Source organism: Oncorhynchus masou, chromosome 6 (assembly GCF_036934945.1).
Source record: "Oncorhynchus masou masou isolate Uvic2021 chromosome 6, UVic_Omas_1.1, whole genome shotgun sequence".
Taxonomy (NCBI): domain Eukaryota; kingdom Metazoa; phylum Chordata; class Actinopteri; order Salmoniformes; family Salmonidae; genus Oncorhynchus; species Oncorhynchus masou.
Genome location: NC_088217.1, coordinates 44,685,146 through 44,695,655, shown reverse-complemented (window position 1 = coordinate 44,695,655; position 10,510 = coordinate 44,685,146). Strand labels below are relative to the sequence as shown.

The window sequence follows — 10,510 nt, the reverse complement described above, 5'->3', positions numbered from 1 at the left end:
TAGACTGTGGTAATCAAGTTTGATCAGACAAAATGCTTTGGGCTATGTCAGATTACAGACCCACACGGTGTCGATTTAAGAAATGGCTTCTGCTCTTTTTACTGGTAAGGCCAGCTGTATCAGCCCTGTGTTTAAGTGCATGGGAATTCACTCATTCACGTCAAAGTTTCAAGCATAAAGTAGAAAGACCGAATAGAGAATAGAAGTGACACACATCAGGGTATTACAGTTATAGGGGCAAGGGGCGGGATAGTGGGAGGGTGTAGAGTTGCTCAATATAAATGACTGCATACAGTCGACAGATTAGAACAAAGGTGAAAGAACAAGTGATGCAAGAGGGAGAGGGAGCAAAAAAGAGACGACAGGGAGAAATCAAGGATCCATCGATTTAGTGATTTAGATATTGGACCTTTGTTTCATAGAGACGGGAGAGCAAGCCAAAGAAGGTAACCCAAACTTAATACAGACCAGAGACCTGAAACATCAGACCAGAGACCACAACTGTCCGCTCTGTTTTCTGTCACATTTTTAGGAATTAATGTTTCAGGAGTTAATTAGCAAAGTGTATTTCTTTTGTAGAATTACTTTACATTAATTTTATAAACTGTTTTCATTCAGGACAGATGGGTAATAATCGCGAGACCATTACAGTATAATGAAGTGCTAGCTGTGGTGAACTACATTATGGTAGCTGACATCTCGAGTATCTGCTGTAGCCTACACATGTGACCCAACATATTGTGTCTGTTAGTGAGCTGTCAAGGGTTGTCTTTTCTCTCCAGCAATATTACTGTTTAGAGCTGTAGTCATGGCTTGCTTGTGTGTTCATGTCGGTCATGTTTCTACCATACGAAAAACTTTTTGGTAAAAAATAATTCCACCAGTGCCATGTTCAGTCAGTGTGGTGATAGCCTCACCTGTTGGTGATATGTTGTTACTGCAGCAATAAAGACGACATTGGTGAATCCTCAGACGCTGTTAGCTGAGGATCCAAAGGATGGATTATGCCATGAAGTCCCTCAGTCTCCTGTCCCCTGCCTCACTCTCCAAGTAAGAGCCTGATTCCGCAGCACTAAGGGGATGTGCCCTATTGGTTATCATAAGACTGCTTTCAGTAATGTTTAATGGGTTTTTCTTTTTACATCGTAGGACATAAGTCATAGAGTCAAAGTTAGCATCGTTTTCCAATAGATTTGACATAATTTGACTATGTGTATGTATCTCCACCAGGTGTGTGACAGCCAGTGTATCAGCCAGTGCCTCCATGACCCAGCAGCTTCTTGTCGGGACTCCTCGACCTAAGCCCTTCCGGGTCACCAGTGCTGACCGCAGCGTTAAGAAGGGAATCATGGCTGATGGGCTACGAGACCTACTCAACAAAGTGAGGAGAAGAGGGAGGGATGAAGAGGGTGCTTGAGGGAGGACGACAAGTTAAAATAAAAATTATTTCACCTTTTATTTAACCAGGTAGGCCAGTTGAGAACAAGTTCTCATTTACGACCTGGCCAAGATAAAGGAAAGCAGTGTGACAAAAACAACAGTTAAACATGGGATAAACAAATGTACAGTCAATAACTCAATAGTAAAATCTGTATACAGTGTGTGCAAATGAAGTAAGGAGGTAAAGGCAATAAATAGACCAATAGTGGGGAAGTAATTACAATTTAGCAATTTACACTGGAGTGATAGATGTGCAGATGAGGATGTGCAATATAAATACTGGTGGGCAAAAGTGCAGAAAAGCAAATATGGGGATGAGGCAGGTAGATGATTGAATGGGCTATTTACAGATGCAGCGATCGGTAAGCTGCTCTAACAGCTGATGCTTAAAGTTAGTGAGGGAGATACAGTGGGGCAAAAAAGTATTTAGTCAGCCACCAATTGTGCAAGTTCTCCCACGTAAAAAGATGATCGAGAAAAAAAATCCAGGAAATCACATTGTAGGATTTTTAATGAATTTATTAGCAAATTATGGTGGAAAATAAGTATTTGGTCACCTACAAACAAGCAAGATTTCTGTCTCTCACAGACCTGTAACTTCTTCTTTAAGAGATCCTCTGTCCTCCACTATTAATGGCTCCTGTTTGAACTTGTTATCAGTATAAAATACACCTGTCCACAACCTCAAACAGTCACACTCCAAACTCCACTATGGCCAAGACCAAAGAGCTGTCAAAGGACACCAGAAACACAATTGTAGACCGCACCAGGCTGGGAAGACTGAATCTGCAATAGGTAAGCAGCTTTGTTTGAAGAGATCAACTGTGGGAGCAATTATTAGGAAATAGAAGACCACTGATAATATCCCTCGATCTGGGGCTCCACGCAAGATCTCACCCCGTGGGGTCAAAATGATCACAAGAACGGTGAGCAGAAATCCCAGAACCACACGGGGGGACCTAGTGAATGACCTGCAGAGAGCTGGGACCAAAGTAACAAAGCCTACCATCAGTAACATACTATGCCGCCAGGGACTCAAATCCTGCAGTGCCAGACGTGTCCCCCTGCTTAAGCCAGTACATGTCCAGGCCCGTCTGAAGTTTGCTAGAGAGCATTTGGATGATCCAGAAGAAGATTGGGAGAATGGTTTCTTCTGACCATATGACAAAATATAACTTTTTGGTAAAAACTCAACTCGTTTTTAGAGGACAAAGAATGCTGAGTTGCATCCAAAGAACACCATACCTACTGTGACACATGGGGGTGGAAACATCATGCTTTGGGGCTGTTTTTCTGCAAAGGGACCAGGACGACTGATCCGTGTAAAGGAAAGAATGAATGGGGCCATGTATCGTGAGATTTTGAGTGAAAACCTCCCATCAGCAAGGGCATTGAAGATGAAACGTGGCTGGGTCTTTCAGCATGACCATGATTCTAAACACACCACCCGGGCAACAAAAGAGTGTCTTCGAAAGAAGCATTTCAAGGTCCTGGAGTGGCCTAGCCAGTCTCCAGATCTCAACCCCATAGAAAATCTTTGGAGGGAGTTGAAAGTCCGTGTTGCCCAGCAACAGCCCCAAAACATCACTGCTCTAGAGGAGATCTGCATGGAGGAATGGGCCAAAATACAAGCAACAGTGTGTGAAAACCTTGTGATGACTTACAGAAAACGTTTGACCTCTGTCATTGCCAAGAAAGGGTATATAACAAAGTATTGAGAAACTTTTGTTATTGACCAAATACTTATTTTCCAAAATAATTTGCAAATAAATTCATTAAAAATACTACAATGTGATTTTCTCTTTTTTTTTTTTCCTTCTCATTTTGTCTGTCATAGTTGAAGTGTACCTATGATGAAAATTACAGGCCTCATATTTTTAAGTGGGAGAACTTGCACAATTTTTTTGCCCCACTGTATAAGTCTCTAACTTCAGTGAGTGTGAATGAGAGAAGAGTGGTGTATGAGTGAGGGAGTCTGGTTCCATACTCTACTCATTTATGGCATCATAAATTCAATCCAGTCAATAATGTGACTCAGATGAATAAAGGAATGAACGGATGGGTGAGTCAGGCTTTCAAAGGGAAGCGCAAAGAACTAACGGTTTTCCTCAAATGCTTGCATGCTCACATGCACATACTGACAATTGTCTCTGTTGTTCTGGTTCTCCAACTGTGCCACTACTGCTGTCTTACGCATGTCTTTGAAAAGTTCAACTTAATGATAATACATGATTTTGCGACTTTTCAGGAAATGATCTCCTCAGCAGAGATATGCAATCTTTTTGTTTAAACTCTCCATTTGCATTATTCACTGTAGAAATCTATGACACAAGAGAATGGAGTGGCTAAGTAACTACTTTTGAGAGGAGGAATGGTTCTGTAGTCCCTAATGACTGGATTCTATCTCCTCCAGGCTAATGGGTAGTTTGTTCCCTCTCAGGCCATGGACTCTCTGCACGTGTCCTGCGTCAGTGCCTTGGTGCTGGATGAAGATGGGACGGGGGTAGATACGGAGGAGTTCTTCCTGACCCTGCATGACAACGCTGTCCTCATGGTCCTGGAAAAGGGGCAGAAGTGGACACTTCCACAGGTTGGTAGGGCGCATTTACACAGGGTCACTCTGGTAGAATGGTGAACGGCTTTACTTCTGTGTATTATCATCATCAGTGCCGACGTGTTCTCAGATGAAGATGCAGTTGTATAGCCTGCCTTTTTAGATAAGATGGGATGAACAAGAAGATCTACTCCCATATTGTATATGAATGACCTGAACTTTTGGGATTGAATATAGAGTATGCATATTCAGAAATGATTCCATTCAGATAAACGCAAAAGCATTCTTATTCTGGGGGAAGAGTTGAGTGAAAGCATGTCTGACATGGATGGCAAATCATAACCCCCTCATTTAGTTACCTCACACTTTTGGCCGCAATTAAAGCACCATTTGAGTCAGAGTTGATGGGTGTTTGTTTGTCCAAAGCAGGTCATTTCCATATTCATTAAATTATGTTCTGCCACCTGAATGGCATCACCCTGTGTGTTTACTTGGCTCCTGTCATGCTGAGCGTGTCTCATTAACATAATACAATTTCCTCTCCTGTTGTCCTTCCACTGTTCAGAATGAATGAATCTGTATTCCAATGCTTGTTACCTTCCTTTGCAGATGACTGGAACTCTTAGATGGAGGGGAGGAAGGGGACAGTGTAGGGGGGCTAGCTAGTATTGCGTTCATCCATCTTAGTTTGACAGACACTAAGTGTCAGAGGTTATATATGCAGTTTTCCTTCACACTCAATTTGAGTTTCCCATAAATAAGCTGTAGGAGACTCGACTTAATTTGTGTTAACTGGGGAAAATTGATTTGGCTCTTGTTTCTCATATCCCTCCCTTTTTCTCTACCTTTTGGCTCCCAGAACACTCATCCCCGAATTCAAAATGAGCTCAAACACCAGCGCAGAAAAGATGTGGCTAGAATAACCTTTGACCTATACAAGAACAACCCTCAGGATTTCATTGGCTGTCTGAATGTGAAGGCCACGCTGTATGGAACCTACTCTGTGTCCTATGATGTGCGCTGCTACGCTGCCAAGAAGATGCTGAAGTGAGTAATCTCTCTGTGTTGATGTGGGTGCTTAAAGGTGAGTTTGTAAGATTTAGGAGGAGGTTGAGTTGATACAGTGCCTTCAGAAAGTATTCGAACCCCTTGAAATGTACCACATTTTGTTGGATTTAATTGTCATTTTTTGTCAACGATCTACACAAAATACTCTTATTTCAAAGTAGAAGAAAAATTCTAACATTTTACATTTTTTGATGGAAAAAAAAACATAGAGCTTGATTTAGATAAGTATTCAACCCTCTGAGTCAATGACAGGAGGCTGCTGAGGGGAGAACAGCTCATAATAATGGCCGGAACAGAGCAAATGGAATGGCATCAAACACATGGTTTCCATGTATTTGATACCATTCCAATACAGCTGTAAATCTTTTTGGGTAAATCTCTAAGCGCTTTGCACACCAGGATTATACAATATTTTACCGTTATTCTTTAAAAAAATTCTTCAAGCTCTGTCCTGTTGGCTGTTGACCATTGCTAGACAGCCATTTTCAAGTCTTGCCATAGATTTTCATGCCGATCTGTTGGAAAATTGAATGTTTTGCCTTAGCATTTTGCCTGTGCTTAACCTTAAGTTTATTTTTATCCTAAAAGACTCCCTTGTCCTTGCCGATGATAAGGATACCCATAACATGATGCAGCCACCACCATGTTTGAAAATATGAGTGATACTCAGTGATTTGTTGTATTGGATTTGCCCCGAACGTGACGCTTTGTATTCAGGACAAAAAGTTCAGTTCTTTGCCACATTTTTTGCAGTTTTACTTTAGTGCCTTATTGGATGCATGTTTTGGACAGGATGCATATTTTGGAATATTTGTATTCTGTACAGGATTCCTTCTTAGTATTGTGGAGTAACTACATCTTCAGTTTTCTCCTGTCACAGCTATTAAACTCAGTAACTGTTTTAAAATCACCATTGGCCTCATGGTGAAATCCCTGAGTGGTTTCCTTCCTGTCTGGCAACTGAGTGAGAGAGGGCACGTGTATCTTTGTAGTGACTGGGTGTAATGATACACATCCAACGTGTAATTAATAACTTCACCATTCTCAAAGGGATATTCAGTCTTAAAAAAAAACCTATCTACCAATATTTGCCCTTCTTTGCAAACAATTGGAAAACATCCCTGGTCTTTGTGGTTGAATCTGTACTAGAAATTCCCTGTTTGACTGAGGGACCTTACAATTATCTGTATGTGTTGGATACAGAGATGCGGTAGTCATCCAAAAAATCATGTTGAACACTATATTATTGCCCACAGTGAGTCCATGCAACTTAAGTGACTTGTTAAGCACATTTTTACTCCTGAATTTATTTAGGCTTGCCATAACAAATGGCTTGAATACTTATTGACACAAGACATTATAGCTTTACATTTTTTTATTAATTTGTAAACATTTGTAAAAAATAAAAACAAATCTACTTTGGCATTATGGGATGTTGTGTGTAGATCAGTGACAAAAAAAATCAAAATTTAGGCTGTAACACAACAAAATGTGGAAAAGGTTGAGCGGTGTGAATGCTTTCTGAAGGCGCTGTATGTTCAGATACATTTAGGTTTTGTCATACCTGCTGAGAGCTGCTGATTTTCGGCTTTAGCTGAGCGGTTGTGACAACGAGGATTTAAATTGTGCAGAATCAACAAATAACAGGTTTCTAGATTTCATTTTCTGCTCTTATTTTTCTCTTTGAAAAGTCACTGGAGAGAATGAAACTACTATCTCAACTAGGAGAGAGAGATTAGGGAGATGCAGGTTCCAGCCCTGTCGGAGTTTCCCTATCTCACTGACTATGCTCATATTATATCTGTCTGATCACTATCTACAGTACAGGCATCTGTCTGACATAGGGTTGCAAAGGTGCCGGGAATTAACCAATGTTACTGGAATCTTCTGTAATTTTGGTGATTAACAGATCATCCATCTATGGTAACTTTGTTAATATATATTTGAAAAATGTATTCATATACAGTACCAGTCTAAATTTGGGACACATCTACTCAATTCTTTTCTACATTGTAGAATAATAGTGAAGACATCAAAATAATGAATGGAAAAAAAATCCGCATTGACTGACTCATGTCTTAATAATGATGGACTGTCAATTCTCTTTGGTTATTTGATCTGTTATTGCCATAATATGGAATTGGTCTTTTACCAAATATCTTCTGTATATCACCCCTATCTTGTCACAATACAACTGATTGGCTCAAACGCATTAGGAAGGAAAGAAATTCCACAAATTAAATTTTAACAAGGCACACCTGTTAATTGAAATGCATTCCAGGTGATTACCTCATGAAGGTGGTTAAGAGAATGCCAAGAGTGTGCAAAGCTGTCATCAAGGCAAAGGGTGGCTACTTTGAAAAATATAAAATAGATTTTGATTTCTGTAACACTTTTGGTTACTACATGATTCCATATGTGTTATTTCATAGTTTTGATGTCTTCACTATTATTCTACAATGTAGAAAATATAAAAATACAGAAACCTACTAATTCAAGGGTTTATGTCAACTTTTGACTGATACTGTATATATTTTTTTATATCTGTGTTAATATTGTCGATGAGTTTCTAGTGCATAGACTATGGTTCTAGAGAAAATAACAATGGCATTATTTTCAAGTAACTCTGAAACTCTTCCAACTTTTGGCTTCTTTCACAACTGCCAGCAGTTTGGCAGTTGTGAAAGAAACAAGAAATACATCGACTTGCCTAGATTCATTTTACAATGTCTGTTTAAACACCAATGGTATTCACTATTTTGATGGTTTAGATTTATGTAAATGTTTTACAGGTTTGCTATTCTATTTGTAAAATCATCTTATTTTATTATTTCATATTTTACTTGTGATAAGGCCACACCGAGGGCCGGAGATAATTACAGGTACCTGTAATAATCTGAAGTACTCAAAAAGGCAACAAAATGGCTTCTGATAATGTTCCCCCTCTGGTAGTTTACTGGTAAACTCCAAAAGTTTCCAGTAAGATAACCTCCTTTCTAAACTCTTGTCTGACATATTTTTCCCCGTTCTTGTAGGGAGGCTCTGAGATGGACCCTGTTCTCCATGCAGGCCACAGGCCATGTCCTCCTGGGCTCCTCCTGCTACATCGAGCAGCTCCTGGATGAGGATGACCGGGCAGACCTGAGCCTGCCACCACTGCCACAGGATGGAAAGATCAAACAACTACAGAGCATCCTGATGGGCAAGACGGCTGTGGTGGGCAAGACGGCTGTGGTGGGCAAGACGGCTGTGGTGGGCAAGACGGCTGTGTGATCTCTCAATACTATGAACATACATCCTTCTCCCTTCCTTGAAGTAATCACCCATCTAAATCGATTTTACAGTTGAAAGGGAATGCTATACTGCAAAGTTTGCACCTGTCCAGTCATGGCTGATTTAGTAATCACTTCATGGAAAGAAATAATGGATTGTCAGGATATTCAAACAGGGCTCTGCTCAGAGAGACACTCTAAAAGAGGCTGTTTGCTAAAATGGCCTGTTTGCTATAAGGAATGGGTACTGGCAAACTGCAGGACCAATACCACGGCACAGTGCTGCATCACTCTGATGTTATGGTTACAGTGGCAGGTACACACCTTCTGGTTAGTTCACTCCTCTCGGTTGACTTTAGGGGCAGCAAATGCTGTGTTCTACATTTTGGCTATGATCACTTGCACTTTGTTACATTTGTCTGTCTATATGGCTTGCAACACTCCACAAGTGAATGCACTTTTCTATTGCAGTGACTGCTGCTGATCTGTATCTTCAACTGATAGAAGGCACTTGGCTTTTTTCATAATAATAAGCATGAATAAATCACAAGAATATTAACCCTTTGAGAGATTTTATTTCCCCTCAACATAAACATGCACGCACGCATGCACACGCACAAGCAAACACACACACACACACACACACACACACACACACTTGAAGTCACACCTGAAAGCAGAGACCTGTGTAACTTTGTTGTCCAACCATTGTCACATGGCAGGGCTGTGCTCCACAGTGTTGGATGTTATTATGGGTGACGTCTGTCTGGCTCATGGGCACAGTAATTGGCAGCAGGTCTGGTTGTCTCCCCCACACTCCTCTAATTGCCCCCTGTCCTGTGCTGCCAGCTGGAGCCCAGCTTCCCTTGGCCTGCCAGGGGGTGGGAGAAAGCCAGGGCCAGGGAATGGCACACAGCTGCAGGGGCTGAAGTGGAGGGCCAAGGAAATGAGCCATTACACAGACAGACCAGAGAGAGGATGACGATTTTGGCAGCAGAATCAACAATCAATCTACTCTCCCTCTCATCTCAAGTTAAATGGCGTCCGGATTTTTTGTAATTTACTTAACACATTTTGGGATGTTCCAGCTGTCCTGAGTACAATATTGAAGAGTGGTCAATAAGGGAAGGGGTATACAGACATGCCTGGTGCTCAAAATTGATGACGTATTTCGTGCAGCGAGAGTTGAGTGGGGATGAATGGATGTGGTTCAGTTCGTTCAGACAGTCTTCCTGAGCCCTCACCAGCTAGCTACAATAGTTTATGCTTGTGGTTAGAAACTTCCTTGAGAATTTGAAACTTGTCTGCCAAAATAGGGAATAGGGAGTGTTCAGAATTACTCAGTTTTTACCGGATTTTCAAAAGCAATTGTGATTTTAGCTGTAACCCTGGCCTGATGCTACACTATCTAGCTACTTCCCTCTAAGTTACTGCAGGAGAGCAGTGCAAGGTCGTTTGTTTGCGTTGGTCTGTGGTGTGAAAGAGGGTGGCAGTAAACAACATGTAGAGCGCGTCTCCCCCTCACTCCATCCAGCTGGCATGTCTTAATGTGATTTGGTTAATGGAAACATTTGAGTGTGTTGAATATAAACCATGCAATAATGTGGACCCGTGGATGGTTTCTCTAGGCCTATTTATCAGCTCATATGCAGAACATTTAAAGTGAGTGGGTTGTTGGATCGCTATTTCAAGCAGGTTGACCTGATGCCCTTACATAGCCGTGTAGTGTAAGCATTTCACTGTACCTGTTGTATTTGGCGCATGAAGGGGTAAGGTGCACCTGTTTTCACACTACATGAAGAACCAGGAGCACCTACAGTATGTTTTGTCTGTGTATTCTGCAGTAGTCAACGAAAGAACCTATCCTGCAACAGAACCATGCCCTCTGTGTATGTTTCTTTCTTGACATTGGAGAGCTGAAAATCCCACACCTAGCCATGCCTGTTTAAGCCTACATCTAGTTTAGCCTGCTTTTTCTCTTTCAACGTGACTGCATTCGTTGTAGGTGGTGATTTTTTTTCTCCGTTCGTTATAGCCTATTGGAAATCACAGAAATCTTGTCTATCCAGTATTTGCCATATGCTTCTCCACATGCTGATGACCTTGCCTGTCAAATTGAGCACCTCCCTCCTGTCACTCGGGGTGCGAAATGCAGTCGTTTCTGAATTTTACACCA

The 10,510-nt window shown here is 41.3% G+C and overlaps 1 protein-coding gene across 2 annotated transcripts; it reads left to right on the top strand.

Annotated features, from left to right (window-relative positions):
- Positions 1 to 321: 321 nt before the first annotated feature.
- Positions 322 to 8,893, top strand: cidec (cell death inducing DFFA like effector c). Of its 2 annotated transcripts, none has more exons than XM_064968769.1 (6): positions 322 to 446; positions 973 to 1,050; positions 1,231 to 1,381; positions 3,881 to 4,030; positions 4,854 to 5,041; positions 8,098 to 8,893. In XM_064968769.1, exons 2-6 carry the CDS (start codon positions 998 to 1,000, stop codon positions 8,333 to 8,335), a joined length of 780 nt encoding a protein of 259 aa, XP_064824841.1. In that variant the 5' UTR covers positions 322 to 446; positions 973 to 997; the 3' UTR covers positions 8,336 to 8,893. The 2 variants fall into 2 exon arrangements, with proteins under 2 accessions (XP_064824841.1, XP_064824840.1); XM_064968768.1 differs by having other exon boundaries at positions 944 to 1,050.
- The last annotated feature ends 1,617 nt before the right edge of the window (positions 8,894 to 10,510 follow it).

Bases quoted from the DNA above. Each gene is read 5' to 3' on its own strand.
- cidec (XM_064968769.1), top strand. From the start codon at position 998: ATGGATTATGCCATGAAGTCCCTCAGTCTCCTGTCCCCTGCCTCACTC. The intron at 4,031-4,853 runs GTTGGTAGGGCG...TTTGGCTCCCAG, and splicing joins AGAAGTGGACACTTCCACAG to AACACTCATCCCCGAATTCA. The intron at 5,042-8,097 runs GTGAGTAATCTC...CCGTTCTTGTAG, and splicing joins GCTGCCAAGAAGATGCTGAA to GGAGGCTCTGAGATGGACCC.